General features: G+C 62.7%; 4 protein-coding genes across 23 annotated transcripts in view; 2 read left to right on the forward strand and 2 right to left on the reverse strand.

Moving 5' to 3' along the window:
• Positions 1–27,976, forward strand: part of UBA52 (ubiquitin A-52 residue ribosomal protein fusion product 1) — a 142,723-nt gene that overhangs the window by 5,179 nt on the left and 109,568 nt on the right. The gene's annotated exons all lie outside the window — the stretch shown is intronic.
• SSBP4 (single stranded DNA binding protein 4) lies at positions 1,322–17,756 on the forward strand. 15 transcript variants are annotated; one of them, XM_033853972.2, is made up of 17 exons: positions 1,420–1,802; positions 9,836–9,908; positions 10,279–10,340; positions 10,429–10,513; positions 13,964–14,053; positions 14,778–14,837; positions 14,923–14,992; positions 15,152–15,219; positions 15,304–15,371; positions 15,701–15,746; positions 15,845–15,880; positions 15,981–16,035; positions 16,119–16,189; positions 16,268–16,346; positions 16,736–16,764; positions 16,911–17,018; positions 17,390–17,756. In XM_033853972.2, the coding sequence occupies exons 1-17, from the start codon at positions 1,744–1,746 to the stop codon at positions 17,417–17,419; spliced, it is 1,089 nt and encodes a 362-aa protein (XP_033709863.1). In that variant the 5' UTR covers positions 1,420–1,743; the 3' UTR covers positions 17,420–17,756. The 15 variants fall into 15 exon arrangements, with proteins under 15 accessions (XP_073659187.1, XP_073659181.1, XP_073659188.1 ...); XM_073803086.1 differs by adding an exon at positions 9,266–9,413 and having other exon boundaries at positions 1,322–1,802; positions 10,455–10,513; positions 15,152–15,371; positions 16,911–17,756; XM_033853963.2 differs by having other exon boundaries at positions 1,360–1,802; positions 15,152–15,371; positions 16,911–17,135.
• On the reverse strand, positions 17,866–24,206 carry ISYNA1 (inositol-3-phosphate synthase 1). Of its 3 annotated transcripts, XM_033853959.2 has the most exons (11): positions 21,188–21,340; positions 20,953–21,081; positions 20,640–20,801; positions 20,137–20,269; positions 19,851–20,044; positions 19,505–19,654; positions 19,207–19,422; positions 18,931–19,095; positions 18,713–18,826; positions 18,422–18,639; positions 17,967–18,296 (listed from the first exon to the last, which is right to left on the reverse strand). In XM_033853959.2, the coding sequence occupies exons 2-11, from the start codon at positions 21,070–21,072 to the stop codon at positions 18,095–18,097; spliced, it is 1,674 nt and encodes a 557-aa protein (XP_033709850.1). In that variant the 5' UTR covers positions 21,073–21,081; positions 21,188–21,340; the 3' UTR covers positions 17,967–18,094. The 3 variants fall into 3 exon arrangements, with proteins under 3 accessions (XP_033709849.1, XP_033709848.1, XP_033709850.1); XM_033853958.2 differs by lacking the exon at positions 21,188–21,340 and adding an exon at positions 24,059–24,206 and having other exon boundaries at positions 17,866–18,639; XM_033853957.2 differs by having other exon boundaries at positions 17,866–18,639; positions 21,188–21,341.
• ELL (elongation factor for RNA polymerase II) overlaps positions 24,650–27,976 on the reverse strand; it is an 80,400-nt gene continuing 77,073 nt past the window's right edge. For 2 of the 4 annotated variants that reach the window (XM_073803077.1, XM_073803079.1), the window contains 2 exons: positions 27,431–27,475; positions 24,650–26,890 (listed from right to left, as the gene is read on the reverse strand). In XM_073803077.1, coding sequence (XP_073659178.1) covers positions 26,636–26,890; positions 27,431–27,475 — 300 coding nt within the window. In that variant the 3' untranslated portion in view covers positions 24,650–26,635. Of the gene's footprint in view, positions 26,891–27,430; positions 27,476–27,498; positions 27,889–27,976 lie in introns of those variants that run through there. The other 2 variants (XM_033853961.2, XM_073803078.1) reach the window with 2 other exon arrangements.

Consider the following 27,976-nt stretch of genomic DNA (forward strand, 5'->3'; position numbering starts at 1 on the left):
ATGTGAGCGCACAGCCACACCACACACGTCCCAGGGAGCCAGCAATCCACCCATTCGGGGAGGCACACACACTAGTGCACAAAACCTGACGCAGCGTCACTCGGCCCCGCACGGCCGCCGCGGACACATAACCACTGTCGCAGAGCCAGGGACAGTTGCCCAGACAGCGACTGGGTGCCTGCCAACCCCCCACGCACAACGACGCACACGTGCACTCACACAGGAACCGCGTGTTTACACACACACTTGTGGTCGTAAAAAGAAAGAAAAACAAAAAAACCTATGGCAAACGTTCACAGAAGCATCTAGACCTAGAGTCACAACTGGACCGCCTCCCGCCACCTAGCCCACGCACGTCCGGCGCACACTGCCCACAGGTACCTTGGCACACAGGCCTCCGCGCCCACCCGACACCCCTGCCCTGCGGGTGTCCTTGCCTCGGTGTCGGCCTCCACCTCTGCACACCTCCTGGGGGGAGAAGAAGGGCCCTAGGAGGGAGAATGGGGTGCCCACTGCCTGCACCCCTGACTCCTGCAAAGGTGCTATTAAAGTTGGAATATTTACAGCTGGCAGCACAGGCTGAGAGGCGGAGCCAGCGGGAATGACCCAGTCAGTCAAGTCACCCAGCACCTACAATTGACACGGAAGTGTGACTGGGGGGCAGTGCAGGGTAGCTCCCAGGGTGTGGCCTGGGTACCCCAGGAGCTTCTTGTCTGTGTGGTGTCTTTGTGCTGCATGTATCTGTGTTGTGTGACTGTGTGTTGCGTGTGACTGAGCCATCTGTGGTTCGGTGAGACCCCAGGTCCCTGTGTGGAGCCCTCGGGAGGCTGCGACGGTGTGCCCCAGGGTGACAGCAAGTAGCTGCGTGGGCTCTTTCCACAGCTGTTGGAAGCTATGGCATAGCGGTGCCGATGCTTGTCTCTGTGCGGCTGTGTGCGTGTGTGAACGTCGAGTGTGTTTCAACGTTCTGTAACAGCCACTATTTGAGCTGTGTATACCTACGTGTGTGACAGTGTATCCCTGGGCAGACTGTGTGTGTGGCGGTTCCCACCCGTGCTGGGCGTGGGTAGCTCTGCGGGGCGATACACCCAGTATAACTGCCTGTAGCTTTACGGGGCTATCAGTAGTTGTTCCAGTAGCTATAGAGACTTACGTGTGCAGTCCTGTGTCGGAGAATGTAGCCGCAACTAAGTGTGTGGCTGTGTTCTTGGGTGTACAATTTGGGTGTATCTGGAAAGTGTGTGTGTAGCCGTGATCAGCTGTGTCCCGCTGTGTGTCCCCGGGTGGCTGTCCCCAGTCGCACCGAGTATGTGTATCCCCGCGCCCCCTCCCCCCGCGGCGGGCACTGCGCGTGCGCGCCCGGCCCACGGTCCCGGCGGCGGGACCCACCCGCGCTCACGCCATCGCCCCTTTAAGAGCGGCGCCCGCGGGCGACGGGGAGGCGGCGGGCGGGGGCGCGCGCGGCGGGAGGAGGGGGCGCGCGCTTCCCGGAACAGCCCGCGCTGAGGGAAGAGAGGAAGAAAATAAAACCCGCGGCCGGAGCCAAAGCTGGAGCTGCCGCCGCCGCCGTCTCAGCCGTCTGGAGCTCCCCCGCGCGGACGATGCCCGCGATGCCCGCGCGGGGCTCGGGGCGGTGAGGCCCGGGGCGCGGGGTAGCTATGGCGACCGGGAGCGCGGCCCGCGGCGCCGCCTGACAGGTGTGGGGCCCCGGCGGCGGCGGCGGCGGCGGCGGCACGGAGCAGCATGTACGCCAAGGGGGGCAAGGGCTCGGCCGTGCCCTCCGACAGCCAGGCACGAGAGAAGTGAGTCGGTGGTCCGGGACCGTGGGAGACGGGGGCGGGGCTCGGTGGCCGCGCCGCTTCCGTGGCCCTAACGCCGGCGGGCACCGCGTGGGGCACGTGGGTGCGGGGCAGGAGCGAGATTTAAGGGGCGCGCGAGACCGGAAGGGCTGGAGGGTCGCAAGCTACTGGGGAGCTCGCTAGACCCAAGGGGCGTGAGGGGCTTAAGGGGTCGCGAGATTTGAGGGGACGCGCGAGATTCGAGAGGTCGTGAGAGTAGAAGGGACCCCGGAGACCCGAGGGGGGTGAGATTGCGGGGGCGCGCGAGATTCGAGCGGGACTAGAGGGTCGCGAGACCTTCCCGACGGTTAAGCCTTGGGTGTGGGAGGTTGCGAACGCGTGTGCGCGCGGAGTCGCCATTCGTGCCGCTTCCCCCATCCTCTGGGGAAGTTTCCCGGACAGGCGAGACTGGCCGCTCTGGGCGCCTCCCCCCTCCCTCGCTGCTTACCGAAAGCTTGAGAGACGCGAGAAGGGCTTGAGGGGCGCCGGCCCCACCCCTGAAAGGCCACCTGTCCAGCCGGGCCTGGGGCAGCTGGGTGGGGCCCTTGGGGAAGCCGCAGGATCACAGTCCTGGGGCCCCCACTTGTTCTGGGCATGGCGCTGGGCCGTGGGTAGCAGATGGTCTTAGGCTGGTAGAGGGGCAGGTTCCTAACTCCCAGACTCTGCAGTGAGGGGCGGAGGGCACTCAGAGCTTCTTGGGGTGGGGAGGAAGCTGAGCTGTTGTGCTTGTCTCCTGGCCCTGCCACTTACCTGCCCTGTGGCTTTGGGTGAGGGAGCACTCCCTCTTAGGCTTATTTTCCTATCCTGAGAAATGCAGACATAATAACAGTGCTGTCTCTTAGGTTTGGGGAGTGTTTGAAAGGTGCTAGGACGTGTGACTGTCTCACAGCAAGGGCACCCAACAGTTTGCGATATTGTTAAAATGCCAGGGAAAAGAGAAGGCTTCTGATGTCTGATGGCCAATGGCTGATTTGCAGGATCCTAGAAGTCAAGCCACCTAGGGCGGGAAACCAGCTGCTGGAGCAGTTAGGAGGCTGAGTTATTGGGGAGAGGTCCCATGATGACTCTCTTTGAGGGCCAGAGCGGGAGTGAGGACTTGAATGTCTGGGCAGTGAAAAGGAGCCCTGAATATGGGCTGTCTCCTGTCTTTTCTTCCTGGACTGACACTGGGGCACCACCTCTCCCCCCAACCCAAGGATGAGTGTCCATTCTCTACCCAGCCTCGGGGTCATTTTGGAGAAGAGATTCTTCTGGCCAGGAGACGCTAGACAGATGATTGCCCTTCCAGACCTCTCTTGTCTGCACAGTTATGAGGTTGGGGTCCATTTCCAAGCACCATTAACCAGGAAGACTTTTTGAAACTGGCACCTGGCTCCTGCCCAGGTTGGAAGCAGGGGGGTGTAGCCACCCCACTCCTGGGGATCTTGGCACATCTCCAGCCATCCTTGTACCCTGGCTTCTGGGCTCTGGGGGCTACCACTCCCCCAGTGGGAATCGTTCACTTGTTCAGACATGTGCTGGGCTGGGTCTTGGGGTGTAGTGGTTGGGAAGCCAGGCCCTGGTCCTGAAGAAGCCCACATCCTAGCTAGGAGGCAAGTGAGTTACTCAGCAAGCCGATGGAAGGATCTGGAGCTATGCTCTGAGAAAAGCAAAATGGGAAAGTGGGCGGTAGTGAACTGTGAGGAGGTGTGTCGGGTGTGCAGAGACCTGGAGGAAGAACCGATGGCTGAGGGCACAGCAAGTGCAAAGGCCCTAGGGCGAGGCCAGGCCAAAGAGCTGGGGCTGGTGCCCAGGGTGGGGATGTGCTGTGTGGGCCAGAGAGGCTTGTGTTCCAAAGTACACTCCAGCTCCTTTGTGGAGTGGGGCTTACTGGGGGTCGCGTGAGGGTAGAGGGCCAGGAGACCTGGGGGAGGCAGGCACAGTTATCTGGGAGAGAGCTAATGGTGGCAGCTTAGGGGGTGGCTGTGGAGATAAGCAAAGGGAGGAAATAGGTTTGAGCTGGGGTCATGGTGTTTGGAGTGCGCTTCAATCCCACTAGACAGTCCAGGAGAGATTTTGACTCTTTGAACCGGGCCTCGGCTCTTGGCTAGGGATAGAAGAGGGGGTTATCTGACCTCTTGGCCAGAGCCATCCTGCACTCATCCATTTCTTGTCGAGAGGGTCCTGTAGCAGTGTTGGCTTGGAGACGAGGTTCTGCCGCTAAAGAAAGTTTGGAAAACACCAGATGGTGGCATCCACTTCACTGACGGGGATGCCAGGCCCTGGAGAGGAAGGACCCTGCTGAAGACTCAGGTTCTGGGGCACAGGAGAGCTCTCAGATGCTTGGGGCTGATACACTAGAGAGGCAGGCTGGTTGCTCTGAGCCTCAGTTTCCCCTCTGAAACACGGACAGCCGGCCTTGCAGGATTCTCACGAGGACTGGGGGGGAGGCTGCAGATAGAGCACCCCTCACAGGCATTCACCAATCATGCCACTTCCTGTCTCTGGGACTTGGTTTCCTCCTCCGTGAAATGGGGTGAAGGGGGTTCCACTGCTTGACTCTCCAGGACTGTTTTTTCCTCCCTGATCTCACCCTCCTGACTCCTCCTGCCCTTCCTCTTTTTCCTTCTTGGGCCCCTGTCCTGAGCCCCCTCTGGCTCCCCATCTCAGCACTAGGTCTGGGCTAGCCTGTCCCAGAAATGGACTTAGTGCCTGCTTGGTGCACAGATGGTGGGTCCCTGCTCTTGGGGGCTCACAGCAAACCGTGGTGACTTCTGGGTCCAGGGAATACAAGGAAGGGATGGCAGGGTGGGCGAGAGGGAGGCTGGGGTCTGAGTGGGCTGTCTGCAGGAAGACACAGCCTCTCCTTGTGTGAGTGATGAACACTCCAACCTACAGGGAAACCCCGAGATCACTTCCTACCCAGAACTAACTAGCGCTTGCATTCGGTCACTGGTTTCAGGTCTCTTCAAATAAGATGAAGGTGACAGGGACAGTTGAAGGCCCCTGTGTCCCCTTTGCATCCCTTCCCCCTTCCAGCCCCAGAGGCTGTGCTGTCCTAAGTTGAGGGGAGAGATCTAAATGTTTGCATCGTGTGTGTACATCCTTGAACACTTTAAGTGCTGCCACGTGGGTTTAGAATAGTTCCGTAAGTGATGGTCACTGTCAGTGTCACTGGGTGTCTTGTGTTTTTCTCCCAGGATTAGTTTTGTTTTTGTTTTTTTTTAAGATTTATTTAGTACTTATTTATTTTTGACTGCGTCGGGTCTTAGTTGTGGCACACGGGATCCTCGTTGAGGCATGCAGATTATTTTGTTGCGGCATGCGGGCTTCTCTTTAGTTGTGGCAGCGGGTTTTCTCTCTGTAATTGTGGCGCGTGGGCTCCAGGGCGTGTGGGCTCTGTAGGTTGCAGCACGCGGGCTCTCGTTGAGGCGCGTGAGCTCAGTAGTTGTGGCACACATGCCTAGTTGCCCAGCAGCATGTGGGATCTTAGTTCCCTGACCAAGGACGGAACCCGCGTCCCCTGCATTGGAAGGCGTATTCTCTATCACTGGACCACCAGGGAAGTCCCCAGGGTTAGTTCTGATATGGGCACATCACCTCAGGTAGTTTGTTCATTATCCCAGCAGGCAAGGGACTCACCATGTGTCTGTCCCATCCCTAGCTGGGCTTTCAGGTGCCCATGCCCGTGGGCATCCTTGTTGGAGGGGGGTGCATGGGTAAGAGGTTCTTGAGAAAGGAGCCCCCAAACTGAGTCCTGGAGGCTGAGCAGAGCCCGTGGACACAGGGGAGCTTTCTGGGAAGGTCTTGAGGCAGTATCTGGGGGACAAATGCTGGGATGGAATTTGTTAGTGGGGGCGGTTACTTTGACTGCTGGGTAGGAGAAAGGCTGTAAGGGGCAAATGTGGAGGCTGCCAGGAGGCCAGTGAGGAGGGTGGCCACCACCCTGGCTCTTAAGAGCTGAAGGCCTGGCCATGAGGGTAGCAGAGGGGAGGGAGGAAATGTGTAGGCTGGAGAGTCCCTTAGGGGCGTCGGTGGGACCTGGTGATGGATTAGATGGGGGTGAGGGGGTGACACAAGGCCTTGAGTAGAGAGGGCTTCTTCCAGCCCCCAGCAGTATGTGCCTCCAGGGGCTTTAAAGGGGAGGGGGAGCCTGGCAGGGAGCACCTCTTACCTTAATTCTTGGTTATTATGGTAATTCTTGATGATGAAGGTAGTACTGCTGCGTTTTAGTCCGGGAGGCTCCAGTACCCCATTCTGTCACCACTTCCCTGTGCAGCTGCAGCTTCTCCCCATGAGCACTCCAGATCCGGGCACCCTGTATCCTCCAGGTCACCGTTCCTTCTGGAGGGAGGGCCCCCGGTGCACCCCACACTCCCTCCCATCTCCTGCCCTCTTGCGTCGGGAGCCCCTCTGATGGGTGGGCTCTTCATTCTGCAGGTCATTTGCTGACCAGGGCTGGGGTGGGGCCAGGATTTGGATCCAGAGCCCAGGCCCTTTCCCACAACCCATCTCAGGGCCTAGACAGCGACCTGCAAGCCATAAGCCCTCCCTGAGTGGCGGGCCCTGGAGGTCCCGAAGCAACCTGACCAGATGTCCAGGCTTCAAAAGTTTTCACTGAAAACAAACAAAGAAAGCTGCTCACGGTTCTCTGAGACTTGATAAAAATTAAAGTACCAGCATATAAGAGAAATCAAGCAAAACTGAAAACCTTCTCTGGCTTCTCTTTGCTCTTGGGATAAAACCCCAAATTCTTAACATCAGAATAGTAAGTAAGTGCTGACCTTCATAAGTGCCTACTGGACATCCCGGGAGCGAGGGGGCTCAGGGTTGGTTGGTTCATTCATTGGGGTGGCTGGGGGCCCAGGATGCCCAGCGCTGTGTAAGCTCAGGAGTGAGACGAGGTCCCGCCCTCCCAAAGCTACATCCAGTGGGGGCTGCAGGCAGTAAGCAGAGGGCCTTGTGTCAAATGGAGATAAATATGATGGGGGTCAGGTGGAGAATGGAGCAGGGCTGCCGTTAGAAGTGATAGGGAAGCCTCTGCCCCGTGACTTTGGAGCCATGAGGGTCTCTAGCAGAAGTGTCTCAGGCAGGGAAATGGCCTGTGCAAAGGCCCTGGGGTGGAGAGGTAGAGAGTGGCCAACGTGTGTGGGAGGCACTGAAGGGTCTGAGTGAGGAGTGCTGGTGGGGAGGGGAGGAAGCAGCCCCTAGAGGGGCCCTGTTGAGATCCAGGTAAGTGATAGTGGTGGCCTGGACCAAGTGTGTGCTGAGGAAGGCAGGGAGAAGGCTCAGAATCAGGAGAGAGAGTGCTTTTTCCTTAAGTTTTTCCCCTAAATTCAATAAATGTAGTGATCTCTGGGGGACAGCTAGGTGGATCTTCACACTTGCGCCACACCTATGTGAGTCAAGACCACCCGGGTCAGGGAACAGGAGGGGAAGAAGCTGGGGTGGGGCTGGGCCTTTAAGATGTCAAGTGGATGGCAGACCCTGAGTTCACAGGGGAGGCCAGGCTGGAGGAACCCTGTGGGCAGCTGCACCACGTCAGTCATCAACATCAAAGCAGGAGGGGAGGCCACCCAGGGAGAAGAGAGGAGAGCTGGGGCAGGGCCGGAGGAGGGAGGGGAGCGGGCAGTGGTGGGCTCCGGGACCTGCATCCTGGGTCCGATGCCACCCCTGGCCAGTGGAGGGTGAGAGGTGATGGAGAGGGACCCGATGGGCTGGCAGCATAGAGCCCTTGGTGGCCTTAGTGGGAGCCAGCATGTTCTTCAGGAAGCTCCCTGAACCCTGAGGAGAGGCTTCTGCTCTTGGTGGGGGTGGGGCCAGACTGCAGCCCCCCATGTGCTCCCCTGCCCTGCTGCACTTCCCTTCTGGGCAGCCTACTTGGATCCCCCCACTCTGTCTTGCTCCCTGTCTCTGGGTACCTCATTCCCTGCACCGTTCGTTCCCCAAGGTGGCAGGGGGCCAGCTGGATCTCTTCAAACCTCTCTATTTGCCTGGAGGGTCGGTTGGTGAGCAGGCTGGGGCTGCTCAGGTCTCCTCCGGCCCCATTGACTTTTCATGTTCATTTCTTCACTGATGGACTCAGGCCTGGTAGATGCAGTCCACTCGTGAAGGCTCAGGAAACCTCTAGAAAGGGAGGGGGGGTCCCAGGAGTGAGTTGGACAGGTGAGCCTGGAGGCTGGGGGGTGAGGAAGACCACTGGGCTGGAGAAGGGTGGATGCTGCCAGGGTGCGATGTTGGAACCTGGGGGCGCCCGGGCTGGAGGCGCTGCTGAGAGGGGTGTGATGATGAGGCAGGAACCTTGGCCAGTCTTGGGGGAGACCCATGCTCAGAACTATGTGAGCCCCACAAATCCTACCCCTCTGTGACCTGTTTCTGTCGCTCCGGTGGCTGTCACAGCTCGCGTGGTGTAATGGGAGCTGTGGACATACCTTGCCCTGCTTCAGCCGCCCACCCGGACTCCCTAATGTCCCCCCTTGTACTTCTGTAGCACACACTACCTTCCACCCCACCAGATGACTTACCTCCTCCTTTGTATTTTTGCTCCTCCGTCTCTCCCCGTGAGCAGGTAGCCTCCAGGGAGACAGGGGTCTGTTGTGTTCACTGCTCAAGGAGGTGAATGTTTGTTGAATGAATGACTGAAAGGACGGATGGATGGATGAAGGAAGGAAAAGAGGGTCCAGGGCAAGGGCAGAAGCCGTGGGGTGGGGCCTGGGACAGAAGGGCTAGAACTGCCTTGGTGAGGTCTGAGCTGGAACTGGGGGTGGGGGTGCTCTGCAGAGGGGGCTGGGATGTGAGGATTGAGCAGCCTGGCTGGGAAGGGTGAGAGAAAGCAGGAGCATGAGTCAAAGCAAGGTTATTTCAGGATGGGGCCATCAGCCAGGGGAGGGAGGCCAGCTGAGCGGGGAAGCATCTGGAAGGGCCTACAGCTTTCACCGGAGCAGCCTCAGGCTGGCCCTTGGGGAGCCCCCAGTCTTAGATCCAGACTCCCCTCGGTCCACCTGGGGCCTGGCTGGGTAGTAGGAAGACCCTGGAGGTGCCCGGAGGGGCCGGTACTCGTAGAGTGGGGGCTGGGGAATGGGTGACCCTAGCGGGTGGGGAATTGTCCCTCTGCTGGCGGGTGTGGAAGACAGATTGGGGTGTGGTGGAGGCCAATGGATGGTGTTGCTGGTTGGAGCGTGGCCTGTGCTCTTGGGGTGGGCAGTGGCCGATTGGTGTGTGCAGGGGTACTGGGCACTGTGGGCATTTGGACAGGGCGGTGCCGTGGCAGCTGAGTGGCACTGCTGGCCCTACCTCCCGTTTCCCCAGACTCCCCCTTGGGGGGCTGGTGTGGATGTGTCATAGCCACCACTGGCGGATGGGAACTGATCCTGAGGGAAAGGATGGGGTCTAGGGAAACCTGGAGGAGGAAGACCTCAGGTCAGAGAGCCCCTTTTCTTCCTTGGCAGGTGAGGCTGGGAGTGAGTTAGGCCCTGGGCCCTGGCCACATGGCCCGGGGTGCCTGCCGGGAGACCCCACCCAGAGCACAAACTAGAGTGAAGCCCAGGAGCCATTTCTCCAAGGAGAGGAACTCCCTGGGGCCAAGGCTGCTATAAGGTCTCAGCATTGGCAGGATGGGGCCAGGACTTGGTCCATCAGGGGGGTGTTGAACTGAGAATTTGGCCTGGAGGTGGGGGGCTGGGGACTGCTAGGAGTGCTGCCTAGAGGAGGGGCCTGCAGGCTGTGTGTTGATGGATGTGTAGGAGTTGGCCAGGCTGAGCAACTGGTGAGGAGGCCATCTCTTCTCAGGGGTGGGGGAGGTGGGGCGAGGGGGAGACCAGCAGAGGGAAGTGAGTGAGGCTGGCAGTAGGTGGTAGGTACAATGAGGGGCTCACTGTGGGCCCCTGCCCCTCTCCACCTTCCCACCAGAGGGCAGGTGCCGCACCTTAAAACCCCTCCCAGGGACCCTCGGGGCAGAGCTTTGGGTCTGCCTGGACCTCCTGAGAGCCTGAGCCGGCCCCCACCCCTCCCGCCTGCAGGTTGGCGCTGTACGTGTATGAGTACCTGCTGCACGTTGGTGCCCAGAAGTCAGCCCAGACCTTTCTGTCCGAGGTAAGCTGGCCTGGCCAGGCAGGGCCCCCACAGCCAGCCCCTTCCTTGGCACCCACATCCTGGGGTCCTCCCTAACCCATTTTTATCAGGTCTCCGTGGTGGGGTTGGGTTGTGCCCTGGGAACTGAGGGCTGCGGAGCGGCAGGGCTGGCATCCTGGTATCTGCCCATCCATCTGAGGATCTGCCTCCCGCTCCTCTGTCCCTATCCTCACCAAGCTGTCCCCCTCCTGGCTCCCTTGCTCTGATCTGCTGGTTTCCTGACCCGGTGTTTCCTGGGCCCCGGGCTTGGGTTGGGGCTGCCTCTTGGGAGGGGAAGGGGTCAGACAGGGCCAGGCCGTTAGCCCTCACCTTCCTTCCCTCTCCCCTGCAGATCCGATGGGAGAAGAACATTACGCTGGGGGAGCCCCCGGGCTTCCTGCATTCCTGGTGGTGGTGCGCGCAAGGCTGGTGTGGGTGGGACATGGGGGGGGGGCTGGGGGGGGCGCGTGGGGAAACCATCGTCCTCCCCTGCCGCCCACAGCGTGTTCTGGGACTTGTACTGTGCAGCGCCCGACCGCAGAGAGGCGTGCGAGCACTCGAGTGAAGCCAAGGCCTTCCAGGACTACGTGAGTCCCCGCCCCAGGGGCTGGGACCAGGGCTCACGGGTGTGGGCAGGGTCCTGTGGCCTTGGGGGGCTGCATGGCCGGAAGCTGGCTCAGGTGGGCTAGTGGGCCAGGCTGTGGGGTTTGACCTGAGATCATGGCTTCTGTGGGGTCCCTCTGCCCCCCACTGCACCCAACTCCTGACGGTCCCCATGAGCCCCACACCCTCCCGAGGCCAGCTCCTCCTTTGCTCCCCCTCACGTGAACCCTATGTGGAACCAGGTAGACAGTACCACAGCTCCTGCCTCCCTAGCTCCGTGTATGCAGGGCCGGACGGGTGGCCACCACTGCTTGTCCCCTCCCACCCCAGCCTTTCCAAGCCTTCTGGGGTGGGGGCCCAGGCAGGGGTGCTGGGGGACGGCTAACTGCCTGTGCACCCTGGAGCAGGAGAGGCCGAGCACTTGGCAGATCTCCCAACCTTGCTCTGCGACTGGGGCTGCTGACTTCACGTCTTTGGCCTCAGTTTCATACAAGTTGAGTGGGAGTCAGAGGCCTGTCCGGAGAGGTGGGTGGGTAACGTGAGGGGGCGGGCGGCACCTTGTTGTCATGGGGAGATGGCAGCCCCCTGCCTTTAACTTCTTCACCCTGGCCCGTGGGGATTGGCCACCTGGCCCCTGAGAGAGGTTCCCCCTGCCCTCCCCCCTCCCTTGCAACCACTCTTCCTGCAGTGGGCGCCTTCACATCCTGAGCCCTCTGCTCTGCTGCGCCCTCTGCTCTGCTGTGCCCCTCAGGGCCTGGCTGTTCCCCGCCCTCTGCGGTTAGTCTGGGTCCCACACCACGCACCTCCTCGCCAACAGAGAGGCCCCCCTGTGGAGGCGTGCAGGCCTCTGCAGGGCCAGGGTGCAGCCCGAGAAGGCTGGGGTTCACCATATCCCTGAAGACGCCCCATGCACGCTGTATGCGCATTTATGGGAGCCGAGGTCGCTGCTGTTCACCCCCATCAGGTCCCACTATTCATGTTGTGGTCCCGCCAGAACTGGGGTAACAGAAGTGTGTGTAGCTGTGTGCGTGCGTGACTCCGCGTGGGCCCAGCTCTCTCTCCCCAATGTAGTCCCCAGCTCCTCCCTTTGCCTCTCCTGGGCCCCTTGAGCTCTGTTTCCCCTCCCGGGCTGCGCAGCCCTTCCCTCTCCGCGCCTGCCTTCGTCCCCGCCCCGAGCCTGGCGCCTCCGGGGAGGGGAGAGCGCGGTCTCCCAGCGGAATGAGCGCGCTTCCTGGGGCGCGCTGCTGGTTACCATGGCAGCAGGGCGCGTCAAGGGAGGGGGTGGCGCCCCGTCCCTGGGGTGACAGGGTCCCTGTGTCAGCAGACTGAAGCCAGCTACACGTTCTGCCCCACCTCCGCACTTACTGGGGGTGGGGTGAAGGGGCGTCCTGCCGCCTCTCACTCGCAGTCGGGGCTCCCTCCTCCCGCCCTCCGCCCCCTGAGGGGGCTCAGTCAGAGCCTCCCGGCTGGGGGCCAACCTCGGCGTCTCCAGGAAACGCGAGCGCGCCCAGCCTGTTGTTATGGCAACGCAGGCCAGGCTGGCGCCTCTGGGGGTGGTTGATTGACTTGGGGGGTCCAGCTCAGGTCACCCGACCGGGAGGGTGGGCCCTACCCTCCACCCCCCAACCCTGGATTAACCCTTCAAGGCCTAGAGTTGGGGAGACCCATCTTCTCCCCGCCCCCACACCTCACGGTCTGGAGCGGCAGCCACCCGCACCACCACCCTCCCCAACCAGGAAATGCTCTGGCGCCTGCTGCGGCTCAAAAGGGGGGCTGCGCTCCTGCCCTCCGTAAGGGTTGGGGAGGGGTGGACAGACCCAGGGAGCTGTTTCCCTCCAGCCACTGAGGCCGGCGCCAGCGAGAGTAGCTGCTCTAAGCCATCGTGTTGTGTTTGTGGGAGAGGGTGAGGTGGAGGGCAGGGGTGACCCAGCATTTTGGAGAGGGGCTGAGAGCTTCGTCCCCCTCCACCCCCGGGGTCACTTGGGTTTTCAAAGATTTGTGCTGGGCCCTGCGAGTGCTCGCACTGGTACCCTCCCAACTTGGGCCTGGGTAGAAATCCATTAGAGGCTGACCTTTGAGAAGGAGCAAGAAGGGGGCAGGCGTCAGTCCACAAAGGGAAGGGTGTGACTCCAGGGGCCCTGCTCCGACCCAGACGAGGGGCCCCTTTCCCCACTTCTGTAGGGCAGGATGCACTGTGTGACCATGGGCTAAGTGCTTAACTCTTCGGAACCCAAGTGGCTGCAGTTCCACAAATTCCTGAGTGCCCCTGTGTGCTGGCTTCTGCCAGCTGCAGGGACAGCAGTGACCCAGACAGATCAGCCTCTTCCTTTTGGGGCCTGGAGGCGGAGGGGGGAAGATGATGCAGCCACAAGAGTCAAGGGGCCTTAAGAGAAGTGCCCTACTCAATGCCTGCAGTGTCTTCCCCCGTCCCTATCCTTTTGATGTGTCTCCTCTGCCCTAAAGACTAGGCCTCTATCTCCCCCTTTCCCCCTGCTCTGTGGGCCCCAAAGGCAGACAAGCCTGGGACTTGGAACCGACCAGAGGAAGTGGCCTGTCAGCCTGTCCCCCTGCCAACTCTGGGCCTGCCACCAGCATCTCCACCCTTGGCAGACATGGGAACTCCCCTCTCAGGCACCCGGTCTTCCCCCCTCCTCCATCTGAAGAGAGGTTGGGGGCCTGGAGACCCCACTGCAGAGTTCTGCTCTTCCTTCCCCTCCTTCCTGGAGGAGGAGGAGGGGCAGTGGTCTGTACAGTAGCTCCAAGGAGGAGCCCTCTGGGGGGGAGGTTCATCTTGAAGCTGTCTATTGATTTTTTTGTCTGTTGATTTGAGATGTCTTGGGGGCCCAGCTAACCTGCATTGCCAGGCAGGAGGAATCAGGGCTGGTTGGGTTCGGCTGGGAGTGGGGGACTGTGCCCCCACCCATCTGAAGTTAGATTCAGACCAAAAGAACAAGGCTGTGCTAGAAGGATGCGGCACGCACTGGAGTCCTGGGTGGATGGCATTTTCAGACCCCCGGAATCCTCAGGGTGGGGACATAGGGGGCTGAGGTCCCTGATCACCTGGGCTGTGGGCTCAGCCAGGCTGGGCCCTGATCACCTCCAGGGTCACGGCTTCAGCAAGGAGGCAGAGCCCTTGCCGAGGGCCACCCAGCACATCTGGTTGCTAAGCCAGGGTGGGGACAGGGGCCACAGCTCTTCCCTCACCTAGAGCCGCCTCCCCCTCCCCTCCCCCTCCCCTCCCCCTCCCCCCTCCCCCTCCCCTCCCCCTCCCCTGCCCCCCCCCCCCCCCCCCCCCCCCCGCAAATCCTCCCGTGCCTGAGTAGTTGGATGGCTTGGGTTCCTTGTTCCGTGGGGCCAGCTGCTTGAGGAGAGAAGGAAACACTTGGACAGGAAGTGACCTGACTTGGCTCTTGCCATCTCCCCCACCCCTGCAGAGCGCTGCAGCGGCCCCCAGCCCGGTGATGGGGAGCATGGCTCCCAATGATGCAATGGCATCAGGCCCCATGGCAACCGGCTTCTTCCAGGTATAGCCGGGGCTGGGGCTCCCTGTCTCCTGACCCTGGGTGGGCTTGTGTGGGAGGGTGACAGGCAGGGGCAATGACGGGGTGGGTATGCCCCTGCGGGCCTCGGTAGTGCTGGTGAGGGAGGGGCCATCTGGCCTGGGCCCCGCTGCGGGAGGGGGCGGGGTCTCTGCACTAGGCCTGCGCCTGTGTGTGTCGGGGCGCCTGGGGCCGCACAGCTTGGCTCGCTGAACCACGGGTCCTGCCCATGACCTCCCCCTTTGGGTCCACCCCACCCCCGCCACGTCCCGCAGATGGGGCTAGTTGGCCCACTCTCCTGCCTCCACGGTGTCCCCTCCCCTCCCTGGCCAGGCTCAGCAGAGCCACAGGAAACCGTGGAACTTCGGGTGACCTCGCTCCTCCCAACCCACCTGGTTCTGTCCTCCTAGGGCCCCCCCCCCCCGGCTCCCAGCCTCTCCCCGACAACCCCAACGCCCCCATGATGGGGCCTCAGGTTCCGGTAAGGACCTGTGGTGCCCCGCCCCCTCGAGCACGCACACCCCTCCCCCTGGCTCTTGGGCCCGTCCCACTGCGCTCCCACGCCCCCGGCGCGGCTGGCTGAGGTCTGCCGGCTGGTCTTGGAGGAGGGGGAGTATCCAGGCTGGGGGCCCGGGTGCGGCAGGAAGCGGGTAGCTTTGGGGGCCGAGTAGGCGGGGGGAGGTGCTGATCCCCGGCCCACCTCTTCCAGCCCTTCATGTCACCGCGGTTCCCAGGGGGCCCTCGGCCCACCCTGCGGATGCCGAGTCAGGTGAGAGAGGGATGAGGGGAGGGGGGTCAGGAATTGGGCCGGGGTGGGGGCACCCACACTCAGTGCTGCCACTCCCCCTCCGCAGCCTCCCGTGGGCCTACCTGGTTCCCAGCCCCTCCTCCCTGGCGCCATGGACCCCTCCCCACGTGCTCAGGGTGAGTAGGAAAGCTCCCGCTGCTGTCCCCCGCCTCCCGTCAGGATCCCAGAGCCAGTTCCCCGCCGCCCACCGTGCAGGAATACCCCCAACCCCCAGCACAGCGCCTGTCCACACCGGGGAACGGCCGCGGCCTGAGCCCTCTTCCTTCTGCCCCCAGGTCATTCGAGCATGGGCCCGATGCAGAGGGTGACGCCTCCACGGGGCATGACCAGCGTTGGGCCCCAGGTAAGGGCTGGGCCCAGGCGACAGGGCAGCTTCAGGGGCTGCCCTCTCTCGGCTTGCCCTCTCACGGCCCCTTTACCTTCACAGAGCTACGGAAGTGGCATGCGGCCCCCACCCAACTCTCTTGCTGGCCCGGGTTTGCCCACCATGAACATGTAAGGCCCTCAGGAACCCCCGAGAGTGTGCCCATGTGGGTCACCACCCAGCTTCATGGGCTGGGTATGCTGGGGCAGACCCCGAAGCCGCACAACAGTCCCGATACTGTTTACGCCACTGCTGGGTGGGGAAACTCAGGCTCAAAGACCAGTGAGTGACGGATGGGGTTGGGATTTGAAGGCTGGCCTGGCATCTGTGCTTGGTTACTTCTCGGCCAACATCTGCTGCTCTGAGGGCACGTGGGGCAGGCTGGGGGTGTCAGGGAGTGTGTGCTGGGGGGCTGTGTACCGCCTGGCTTAGACCCAGGGTCCACCACTGTCTGTTCTAGGGGACCCGGAGTGCGTGGCCCATGGGCCAGCCCCAGTGGCAACTCGGTGAGTGTCGGGATGGCGTTGGTGTGTGTGTGTGGGGGGATTAGGAGTGTGCGAGTTGGTAGAGTGGGCGGACTGCTCACAGCTGCCCATCTCCCCAGATCCCCTACTCCTCTTCCTCCCCTGGCAGCTACACGGTGAGTGATGCCGAAGCTGGGACACCCGACCTGGGGGCAGCGGTTGTGGGGTGGCAGTTGGAGGGCTTTTCTCACCTTCTTTGTCTCCCTCTGTGTGCAGGGACCCCCAGGAGGAGGTGGGCCCCCTGGAACACCCATCATGCCCAGCCCTGGAGGTACTACAGCCTGGGCGGGGCATAGGGAGGGGTGTGTTTGGGTGAGGCCCTCTCACACCCCACCCCCTCACGTGCTGCCTCAGACTCCACCAACTCCAGTGAGAACATGTACACCATCATGAACCCCATCGGGCCAGGCGCCGGCAGGGCTAATGTGAGCTGGGGCTTGCGGGGGTCGGGGTGGGGGCGGAGAGGTGGTGGCCCGAGGCCCAAGCTGCTCCTCTGCCTGCAGTTCCCGCTTGGCCCTGGTCCGGAGGCCCCCATGGCCGCCATGAGTGCGATGGAGCCTCACCATGTAAACGGATCCCTGGGTGAGTGGGCGGAGTCCCGGGACACACAGACACCCACACACACGCCCCCACCCAGCTGCTTCGCGAGCCTCGTGCGCCCCCTGGCGGCCCCCTTCAGCCCCTCCGCCTCTGTGCTTAGCCGGCGTTGGGGGCGCGCCCCGAGCTTCTCTGGGCTCAGTGACTGGTGCTGGCAGCGCTGCGGGGAGGGTCCAGTAACTAAACCGGGGGGACGCCCGGCCGCCGGCACTGACCCACCACCCCAGATCTGGGCCCTCGGCCCGGGACCCCCGGCGGTGCCCCAGTGGGCTGGGCCGAGGGAGGGGGCGCGGCCGCCGGGGAAGTTCGGGAAGGGGTCGGTGGAGCCGGCTTGGCGCGTCTGAGCCGCGTCACCGCCGTCTGTCGGTCCACAGGCTCGGGCGATCTGGACGGGTTGCCGAAGGTGAGGGGGCCGCGCTCCTGCGGGGGGCGGGGCGCGGGGCTGCGGGGTCGGCCCGCGTGGAGAGGCCTAGTCCTGGTTGGGCCGCGCGGCGGTCGGGGCCTGGCCCGCGGGGCGGGGTGTTCCGCTCTGACCGCGGCCGCCCCCAGAGCTCCCCCGGCGCCGTGGCCGGCCTGAGCAACACCCCGGGCACCCCGCGGGACGACGGCGAGATGGCGGCCGCCGGGACCTTCCTGCACCCGTTCCCGAGCGAAAGCGTAAGCGACTGCGTCGACTCCCCCCCCCGCGGCGGCGTCGGGCCGGAGGGGCCTGGCGGGCAGACCCCGGCGGGGCGGCCGGGGGGCCAGAGCAAGACCGTGACCGCGGCGGGCCAGGTGGGGGGGCGGCCGCGGCATCCTTCCCTTCCTCCCGCCTTCCCCTCCCCAGGCCCGCCCTATCGCCCCGCCCCGCCCACATCCCACCCCAACCCTGGGACCCGCGGCCCAGGGCGGCCTCCCCACGCATCAACACCTGGTCCCTTTCCATCCCACGTCCACCCCGCCCTGTTCCCCCTTCCCCCCGGGGGCGGGTCCCAGCCTAGGCCGGAACTGAGCCGGCCCCCGCGCGCCACCCCCTCGTCTTTCCGCAGTACTCCCCCGGGATGACCATGAGCGTGTGATGGGGCCGCAGCCCCTTGCCCACTGCCGACCTCGGCTTCTGCCCAGCGCCCCTGCCCGGGGCCAAGGTCCAGGGGCTCGGGTGGTCTGCAGGGTGAGGGTCTGAGGTCACACCGCGGGCAACTGGACTCCCGGTCAAGGCTTGGATGGCTGGGAGGCCCCGCGCGAAGGACTCATTCATTTTATAAAAAAACGCAAGGACCTCAGAGACGTTCTTTCCTGTATGGGCCCTTCCCGCCGTTTCTGTTTTGTCCAGGGGGCTCCTTGGGGGATTTCCTTTCCCCTGGAGCGCAGGGGTGGGCCCCAACAATAAACATAACTCGATTTTGGTTTTTGGCATCTGTTCTCGGGTTTCTTTGCTTTGGCTTATAGCCACAGCCTGCTTAGCCTAACCTTCAAGGGTTGTGGTTAGGCAGAGCCCCCCTCCCCCCGGGGGTTCTGGAAAGCCCCTGAGAGTTGGGACAGCAGAGTTTGGAAGGGTAGGTAGAAGTCCAGCTGGTGGAAAAGGGAGATGTGGCTGGTATTGGGGGCCGTTAGGGTTAGGTCGCAGGCACCAAGAATCCACAGGTGTGGCTCAGTGGCACTGGCTTTATTGTCTGTCTGAAGGGAGCCTGGAAGGGTCGCCTGCTGAGGAGCAATGGGGGCAGGAGCTACAGGGGAGCTGTATGGCCATGGCCTTAGGTGGTGGGCATCTGGGGTGCCTCAGCCTGTGAGTGCCCATAGGCGTCACCAGTACAGCCATTGGGGGCAGTTGGCGCTGATCCTTTCTTGCAAGGCACGGGGCAGGCGGTGGCCACATGCCCAACTTGCTTGAGGCCAGGGCGCTCCATCTTGTGCTCCAGAAGCATGTGGTTCTGCGGCGGGAGCCCCACGCAGGCCCTGAGAGATGGTCACGGCTCAGCGGGGCCAGATCCCAAGACTGCCCTGCAGTCCCTAGGCTCTGTGCACAGCCCCGCCAGTGGATATCTGGGCCATAGGTGGGGATCCCCAAGGTCGGGGCACACCTGAGGATATTCTCGATGCAGCTGCGCTGGCGGAAGAGCGCGTTGACCACTGGGCTGCCCGGTGGTGCAAGCGGTGCCTTGAACAGGAAACCAAGCAGCGACAGCACCGGGTGGAAGCTCTGCGGCTCCGGGTCGATGTCGGTGCAGAAGCTCACACGCTGGCACAGTTCAGTCAGCAGGGCCAGGTCCAGCATGATGGGCGCGGCCAGGAGTGAGTCCTGTGGGGCCAGCGGGTCAGGAGGTGGGCCGGGCTGGTGGGCAGCCCCACTCCTGCCCCCTCTTGCCCCACACCTCGCACGTGTTGTGCAGCACCAGCGTGTTGGTACCGCCCAGCATCAGCTCCGATGTGTACTCATCCAGGGCACGCTTGCTGTCACCCACGTATGGCACGTACTTGATGACCACCTGGGGGGCGGCACGAGGTCACACGGGTCCCTGCCCTTCTCTGTGGGGAGCACCGCCCCACCCCACCCCATCCCCGCCCCTTGCCGCGTCTGCGCCCCACGCACGCAGTGGTCGGGCTCTTCGCCCGGCGAGTAGAGCACTGGGTTGCTGTGCACCATGTCGTCTACCACGCTGCTCTTCGACACCTCCTTGGAGCGGAACTGTGGCGGCGCCGACAGGTTCTGCCCGTCGTTGTTGCCCAGGTGGTTGTAGCTCACGATGGACATGGTCTGCGGGGGCAAGGAGACCCGTGGCAGCTGCAGGCCCCGCAGCACACAAGCCCACCCCTCGGGGTCCACGCCCCCCCATACTGAGCTGAGCAGCCCCCCAGGCCCACACACCTTGAGGCCAGAGCCAATAAGGAAGTCCACGAGCACAGACTTGACCTTGGTCTGCCCCGACTTGAAGTCGTCTCCACCCACAAAGACACGGCGCTGCCATGCAAGCTCGAGGGCACCAGGCACCAGTGTGTTCTGTGGGGACCCATTGAGGAAGGCGCAGCCCTCCAAGATGCTGGCCACGGCAAAGAGGGTGGAGGGCGATACTTCCAGGCCCAGCTGCGGGCAGAAGCGAGCAGTCAGCACAGAGAAGTCCGTGGGGGCTGGCCCTGAGCCTACCCCACCCCTTGGGCGCGCCCACCTGGATGGTGCGCAGCAGGTTCTCAGCGGTGTCATTGAGGCCCGGGACCACTTCGCAGAAGCGCTCCGTGTTCGCTGTCCACAGCACGATGACTTTGTCCAGTCCGGCGCTGGACCGGAAGTCGCGGATGTCCCTACGGATCTGCTCCAGCTGGGGGAGGGGGGGGATGGAGGGGGAGGAGGTTGTACAGGCTCCCCCGACCTCTGGAGGCCTGGGCCACTCAGTTCCCCAAGTGCAAAGTGGGACCTGGACCCTCGGGATGGAAGCATGGGGACAAAAGAGGGGTAACAGGTGGTGGGGAGGGAGGACAAGTGGCAGGGGTAATGGACGCGGGGTGGGGCTGCACCTGCTGCGCGCGCGTGCCCGGGATTACGTTGTCGGCGCGCGCGCTCTGGTTAGCTGCGATGAACTCGGGGATGTAGACGGAGGGCCGCGGGCGCAGGGCCTCCATGTGCGGCCACAGTTGCTCCTGCAGCCCCCAATCCAGTACCTGCGCGCGCCGCATCGCCTCCGCCAGGTTCAGCGACGATATGTCCCAGCCTGGGGGGGACCCTCAAGCTCGGCCCGGCCCCAATCCTGGGCCCCTCTAGGCCTCGCCTCCCACACCACCCCCGACCCAGGGCCCCGCCCACCGTCGAACACGATGTCGTCGGGTGCCACCATGGGCAGCAGCGAGCTGAAGGGCACGAACACCTCCTGGCCCTCGGCGTCCAGACCCAGGCTAACAGTGCCCGCCTGCGTCAGCGAGCCGTAGTAGTTGGCCTCCTGGGTTGGGGGGGTGGGCAGAGGGGGCTGAGTGAAGGGTGGGCGTGGCGTGGGCCACGAGCTGGCCGGGACCCCTATCGGCACCCTCAAGCCCCGCCCTACTTTGGGGCACCTCCCCATGGCGCTCCGAGCCGGGGCGGAAGCCGCTCCGCTCCTGAGGTCCCACCCCGAAGCCCTCCCACACCTTAGGCTCCGCCCCCGCAAGACCCCTGAGGAGTTCCCCCCGCCCACCCGCGGAAGCCCCTCCCCGGAGTCAGCCCACAGCCAGAAACCCTGCCCACTGCGGGCCCACTCCTCCGTCGAGCCCCTCCCCCTCCGCATGGATTCCTGCGAAGCTTTCTCTCCGACCGAGCCTCGCCCGACCCCCCACCTTGCGGCCGGTGCGCGTGGGCCAGGACAGGCGCAGTCGGTTGGCCAGCACGGCAGCGGTCAGCGTGGAGCCGTTGTTCCCGCCCCAGCCGACGAGCATGACCCCGAGCCGGGGCACCTGCCGGGCGGTCCGGAAGGTGAAGCGCGTGGACGTGGGGTGCACCTGAGGGCGGGCAGCTCGGTGAGCCGCGGGGCCGCAGGCCCCTCCCGCCTCACTGCACGGCGGGAGTCGCAGAAGTTGGGCAGTTCCCGCTCCCTCCCGGCTCCCTGGTTCCCCCTAGTCCCATGGCCCGCCCGGTCGGTCCCTCGCTTACCTTGAGGACGCCGCCCTCGCGGCTGACGCACGTCGTCCGGTACTCATACTGCGCCTCGATGGCCTCGGGGCTGTAGACCACGTCGGGGCTCTCGACCACGAACTCACTTGCGGCCTCCATCGCGACGAGCTGGGGGCACGGGGTTGCCAGGAGGTCAGAGGGGACCCGAGAACCGGCCGGGCCAAGCCGACTTCGGTCCCCGGGGAGCCTGCACCCCTCCTGGGGCGGCACTCACCGGCGCGGAGTCGGCTGGCACAGCAGGGGACAGCTAGGGCTCCGGGCGCGCGAACTCCAGAGAAAAGAGCCGCGGCCCCACCCCCGCCCCGCCCCTCGCTCCGCCCGCGCAGGGGAGGAGGGGCGCTCGCGAGGGGGAGGGCGCGCACCGGCTGTGGGGCTTGGGTTCGAGGCCCTTTTGCCCGGAGCTTCCGCGGCTATCTGGTCCCCGGCCCGGCAATCACGTGGGCCGCAGCCAACCCCCACCCCCGTCTCCCGCCGCCCCGGCCCTAGCTCGGCGCGCGTGATTAACTTAGGGCCCGCGGCCGCTTATTCCCATTTTACAAAAGAGGACTTTAAGGTTGTAAGTGAGCGCCAGGCCCCAACCACAAGGCAGGAGGTGGAGCTAGGTTAGGAAGCTCATTGTTTGCGTGAGGGGGACCAGGGGGCGCGTCTCTGGAGAAACTGAGGCACGGGACACTGAGGCAGAAGACTAAGTCAGGATTCGAATTTCAACGCGAGACGCTCCTCCAGCCCAGGCTGCCTCCTCCTCCCACTTCCTGAGCAGCAGCACCCACCAGGCACTCCACCCCCACAGGGCTCGCATGGAGCGGGAGTGGCTGCGAGTCCTCGAGTTCTCGGTGTCCTCACCTATAGCAGGAGGGCTTGATAGGGCCGGGCTGGAGTGGGGGCAGGGGGAGAGACTGTTCTGTGGGGAAGGGAGGGAAGCGGATGGGCAGGGCAGAGGTGGCCAGCTGGGAGGAGCTAGGCCTGCAAAGCACTGAGCCCCTCTAAGCGCCCAGTGATAAAGGAGCGTGGGAACTCGGCAGGCGGGCGGGGGCGGCTCCCCCAGGAACTTTCCAAAACAAGCGGCCTCCTCCGGCTGGAAAGTTTCCACCACTGGAGCTGGCCCAAAAGGTGGATCGTTGGGAACGTTTGCAGGAAACTTGGTCAGAGCCTGGCCTTGGGGAGTGGGGGCTCGAAGACTCTGGTCCAGGCTTTGCCCTCAAGGAGCCCCAGTGTAGGGGATTCAGAAGTGGACTTGGGGCACTCCCAGCCAGAGGGACCTAAGAGGCAGGGGTGGGCAGGGCAGACTGCTTGGAGGAGGTGGCTGCTGGAAGGGGTCTTGAGATAACCAGACATCTCCTATCAACGATTTGAAGAGCAGCTGCCCGGGCAAAAACCTGGGGGACTGGTTTCAGGGGCAGATGAAACGGGGCTGGGTGTGAGGGAGAGGGAGGCAGTTTGGGGACCAGGGCAGACCCTCAGGGCTGGGGACAGAGAATTCTTTATAATAAATATTTGGGTTTTGTCCCCAGTTCCTGGCTGGAGATTGAGTTCAGTCACCAATGGCCAGGGGCTTCCCTGGTGGTCCAGTGGTTAGGACTCCGCCCTTCCACTGCAGGGGACGAGGGTTAGATCCCTGGTCGCGGAACTAAAATCCCGCGTGCTGTGTGGTGCGGCCAAAAATTAGAAAAAAAAAAAAAAAAATCACCGACGGCCAGCGATTTACTCAATCATGCCTATGTAATGGAACCTCTGTAAAAAGAACCCCTAAACAACAGGATTCGGGGGAACACATGGAGGTGCTGGGAGGGTGGCCCACCTGGAGGAGTCATGGCAGCCCTGCACCATTCCCCACACCCTGCTCTTGGCTTCTCCTCCATTCGGCTGTTGAAGTGTTTTCCTCAGCACTGTGAGCCATTCTAGCAACTCACCAAACCTCTGAGGGGGCGGGAGGGAACCCCTGATTTATAGCGGGTTGGTCAGAAGTCTGGGTGGCCAGGGACTTGTGGCAGGTGTCTGAAGTGGGGGCCTGAGCCCCTTCACCTGTGGGGTCTGATGCCAGACCTGATAATGGAACTGTTGGACCTCCAGTTGGTGTCGGAGAATCTACGGGGGGCTGTGCCTTCAGGCTGTGTGTGATGTCACAGGAATGGGTACAGAAAGGTCCCCAAAGACCCAGCCCTGGGAAACCCCAGCACTCACAGGACAACCTGTGGGAGGTGCTGGCAGGAGGGTGGTGGGGGCAGAGCGGACCCGGGCAGGATCCCTGGAGGGTCAGTGTTGGGGCAGCTGGGAGGGACGTGGCTGCTTTGATTCCAAGCCGTCAGTTGGTGCTGTAAGTCCATTGTGGGGACCGCCTGGGTGTGTGACACGGGGTGAGTGTGCTGCCTGGCGGTGAGCAGTGAGCGACTGGAGACCCCCGATCCCACCAGACTGCAGGCTTCCGAGGGCAAGGGCAAAGCTGCTGAGGTCACTGCTGGGTGCCAGCGCCCAGATGGAGCCCGGTGCACAGGAGGGGCCACAGGATCTGGGTGCAGGATGTTCTTGTCTGGCAAGTGGCAGGGGCCGGTGGGTGACCCCAAGCCCCTTGGCCACAGTGCAGGTCGTGAGGGTGGGAAGACCCTGCTGGGCCCCTGAGGGACTGGACTCAGGTGCCGTCGGCTCGGGAAAGGATGGTCAGGGAACCGCCTGTGGCCATGGTGCCACGGGGCAGCGTGGGGGCCATGGGGGAGGCAGGTAGGCAACGCAAGGCTGAGGCGCGGGAGGCCGAAGGAGGCAGGTGTCGGCCCTCGGCCTGGGGCTGTGGCAGCAGGGACATTGTTACCCCTTAGAACAGCATGGACAGGCTGCCTGGGGGGAGCAGGGTACATTCTGCCCCACAGGGCCTGCCTGACCTCCCCTCCCGCGCCCCTCAGATTCCTGGGCCGCCTCAGAACTCAGGCCAAGGCCACTGGCCAGCAGGGCCACCAGAGAGGCTAAGGCCCACAGTCCCTGACCCCTGGACCCCTTTAATCCTGGTCTTATTCTTTGTTTTTCCTTCCTAAAATAAACATTCCCCCCCACTGTGTCCTTGGAGGGTAGAACCTGCCCCCTGCCTTCTCCTCACCTAGAACAAGGGGCAAGGATGGCCATCCGGCTGGTGTCCTGAGCCAGTGGGGCTCCACTGGGCCTTGGTGTCCGTGTCCCCATGGGGGGGAGGCAAGGGGACCCCCCCACCCCAGCGTGTGGCCTGGGAGGAATAATCAAGCAGTGCTGTTACTCATTGCCGTTTCATCAGTCACAGCTTGTTACCCCAAATAAGGGCACTCCCTTTGCCCCATGTGGCCCCCCTACTGGGGGCTTTGGCCCTGTGGGAGCCCCGGGGACCCCCTGCTTGGCCCAGCCCACCCTGCACACTCCACGGGGGCACTGCCCTTCTCATACACCGGCCATGGCTCCCCGCTGCTTCCACCTCCCATCTCTTGACATTTCTCACCCATGACCAGGCTGTCTGGCCTCCTGCTCTGGCACCTACCTGCAGGGCCCTCCGCCTCAGCTCAGCCCTCCACCTGCCCGCCTCATTCCTGGGCAGTGGCTCTGGCAGTACTAGCCTGTGCCCCGCCCATCACCATGCCTCCTCACCCCAGCCCACCCCAACACAGAACCAGCCGCCTGCCCCCAGGGAATGACACATACACTTCCAGCTTGGGCCTACAGGTTCAGTTCAGTGAAATTTATTATAGGATGAAAAAAATCAGCATTCACCTGTTTAGTGTACAAAAAGGACACTAGTTCTTTTAAGAAAATATTAGGAAACTAAAGATGCAGATGCCTTTCAATTGTAACATTTTGGCAAAAGTGAAAAGTTCTTGTAAACACCAACTCCATGGCTCAAAAGTTTTTCTCCACAGTACAATATTAAAAGGAAAAAAAAAAAAACAGTATCAATAAGTTAGACCATATTTAATCAGCTAGAACTTTTGTCCATCAACCCCCAAAGCACAAAACTTTTCTTAGCTTCATGATTCCTTAAAAGGAGAAAATAAACAACAACAATAAAAAACAATGAGGAGGAGGAAATTGAACTGAGAGTCCCTTGAACTGGATCCCAGGGCAGAGGGCCGCTCGGCCCTCCAGGGTGGGGCCTCCTTGAGTGCTCCCATTTCACCTGAGTCTGCACGTCCAGGCTGAGTACAAGATGGCTGTCGGGGGAACCTGGGGTCCCAGGGTGTGCTCAGCCCTTCCCCCTCTCCATCCCAAATGAGAAACAAAACAACAGCTGTTGAAACAGAAAGGATCAGCATCCTCGGCACTCCAGGCACCCCAGGGGTCCCACAGAGACTCTGGGGTGGGGTGGGCACAATGCAGGCGTGCCTGCTCTTTGGGAAGCCATCAGGAGACACCGCCACAGCTCAGAAAACTAGACGTGTCTACGTGAGCATTTCCGCTCTCCCTTGCTACTGCTCCCGGCAGCACTTCCGCCCCCCGTGACCTCTGGGCTGTGGGCTGCAACCACCCCCATGACCTTCCCCAGTTGTGGCTTCGCTGAACACGGCTTTGAATTCATGTGAACGCTCGCTTTAGACCCCACCGCACCCGGGGGTCCCTCACACACAAACACGCACGCCCCCTGACGCCCTGGGGGACATTAGACTAGGCACAGTGACTAAGCAGCAATTGGGGTGTCCTCGGGCCAGCACCCCCAAAATGGGTGGATCCGGCACCTTTTCCGAGCTCACTCTTCCCCCCGCCCCCCCGCCCCCGGCTCTATTGACCCCCCAGCCCCTCCCTGAGTGCAAACCCCGTGGCGGCTCTGCAAAGACGACCCCAGGACCCACAAGTGGGCTGAGGGGCGGGGCGAGGTCAACAGCATGGAGACCACTTGGTCTCAACAGTGCGAAACGAAGAGCAGCAGCAAAGGGGAGAATTGAGAAGACAGTAAAATAAAATCCGACACTGCTGCCACAGAGCGCGGGCTACAAGCACAGAAACTCCCAGTGACCCCTGACAGCTGAGGGCCTGGAATAGCAGGGCGGGCCTGGTGGCTCCCAGCAGCTGCTCCTGGACCAGCTGGAGTTTTCCAAATAGAGCTGCGGGGGTCGCATTGCGCTGCCCACCCTCTTAGAGCCAGGGAGAGGCTGTGTGTGAGGGAGACCAGCGTGGGAGAGGCACCCCTGCCCGCCCACCACGGGTTCTCTCCTGGGAGCCCTGGAGCTCGCAGAACAATGCCGAACTTCCCGAGCATCTGTAATACTGTAGAAAGGACACAGGGCAGCGCCTAGACCCTGGGCGTCCAAGGAGGGGAGGCACAGGTTTAGAAAAAAGATGCTTTCTCTTTCGTATAAAAATAGACTCAAGTCTCATAAGCAGTAGCTAAAAGTGGCTGTCTTTGTATAAAACTAGAAAAGGCAGGCAGGCAGGCCGGCCTTGGAGTCTTTCACTGATAGGAAGCTGAAGCCCCTGGGGGGGGGGGGGGGCTGGCGAGGAGGTGGGCTTCTTGGGGAGCCCATCTGGGTGGGGAGGCTGCTCAGGAGGTGTGTGGGGCCCCGGGGGAGGTGGACACCCCACCTGGGTCTGTGTGACCTGTGGGCGCCAGGGCTGCAGGGACTCCCCTGAAAGCTGGCGTTCCTGGCTCAGATGAATGCGTCTTCCTCACGTTTATTTTTCCAAATAAATCTCTTGTTTCCTCATCTTCAGCTCCCCCTCACCCCCAGCTCCCCCACCATCCAGAACGGTCAGCCCGGTGAGGTGAGCTGGCCTGGCTGGCTGGGTGGGGCCTCCTGCCCTGTGGCCTTGAGCTAAGGCCAGGCCTGCAGCTGCCGCTGGTCGTACTCAGCGATGAGCCTCTTGATGTGGGCCAGCTTGCTGTGCAGGTACTCGCAGCGGTGCTTCTCCTGGCTGTAGTTGGTGTTGGTCTGTAAGAGAGCGGCCGGGCTGACACTCGCCCACACGGCCAAGGCTGAGAGCCCAACCCGAACTCGAGCTGCCCCGCTTGGCTGCCCCAGGTTCCCACTCGCCCTGCTTGCGGCCTGAACTCTCCATGCCGTGACGGGGACCCCTGCTCCGCCCCTCGGCTCCACCCTGGGAAACCGTCACAGCCAGGGTGAGAGGCTGAGGCAAGATAGGTCATGAAGCTTCCACGCTGGGCTGGGGCTTGGCTGGCAGGGAGCCGCCCTGGCACATGTGGCCCTCAGGAACGTGAGCTGCTGTTGTGGAACCACATCGCAGGAGACTGTCAGGGAGCCCAAGGTTGGGAGGCGGAAAGGACCTGGGGCTGTGCCCATCAAACACTGGGAGAGCGGGGGTGGGGGCTGCACCCAAGCTCATACGACAGGCTCAGCTCCTCAGCTGTGACCAGGGACGGGGGCTACTCCGAGGGCCTGAGACCAGCCCAGTGAGACCCTTCCTCCCTCCCTCCTCTCCCAGACCTTGGCGCCACTCATCTTGAAACAGCTTCTGACCCCACCCCACCTACCCCAACAAAGGGATGCAGACTCACCTTCTTGATTTTTCGATATTCCTGTAAAATCTGCCCACGAGTAGTCTGGAGGAAAAACAAAAGAGAAAGCGAACAATGCATTACCTGCAGGACACCCCAACTGAATGTCCCCTTCTCCCTGATAACCTGCGACCTGCAAGGTCACCGCATGCTGGGCGACAATGGCCTCAGCATGGCGTGATGGCGTGAGGAAGCACAGAGGAGGGGCAGGGGGCAGGCTGGGGGATGAGCAGGGCAGGAGGTGGGGGAGGAAGCTGGGCCAGGGGAGCGAGGGGCAGGCACCCAGCCTCAGGGACAAGCATGAGGCCACGCGGTAGGAGGGGCGGGCTGGTCAGAGCCTCTGGAGGAGGCAAAGAGCAGATGGGACGGCCCCCTTCCCTCGCACCCAGCTGGCCTGTGCACCGTTCAAGGCCAAGCGCAGAGGCCCCCTGACCACCTGGGGAGTGTTCCTGTGGGGCCTGCAGGGAGGAGGGAAGACAGAGATGCCCTGAGGATTTTCTGTCCTACACCCTCAGAGGCCCCATTTCTCTGCCCCAATCACGAGCC

This window comes from Tursiops truncatus, chromosome 3 (genome assembly GCF_011762595.2).
Source record: "Tursiops truncatus isolate mTurTru1 chromosome 3, mTurTru1.mat.Y, whole genome shotgun sequence".
In the NCBI taxonomy this organism is placed as follows: domain Eukaryota; kingdom Metazoa; phylum Chordata; class Mammalia; order Artiodactyla; family Delphinidae; genus Tursiops; species Tursiops truncatus.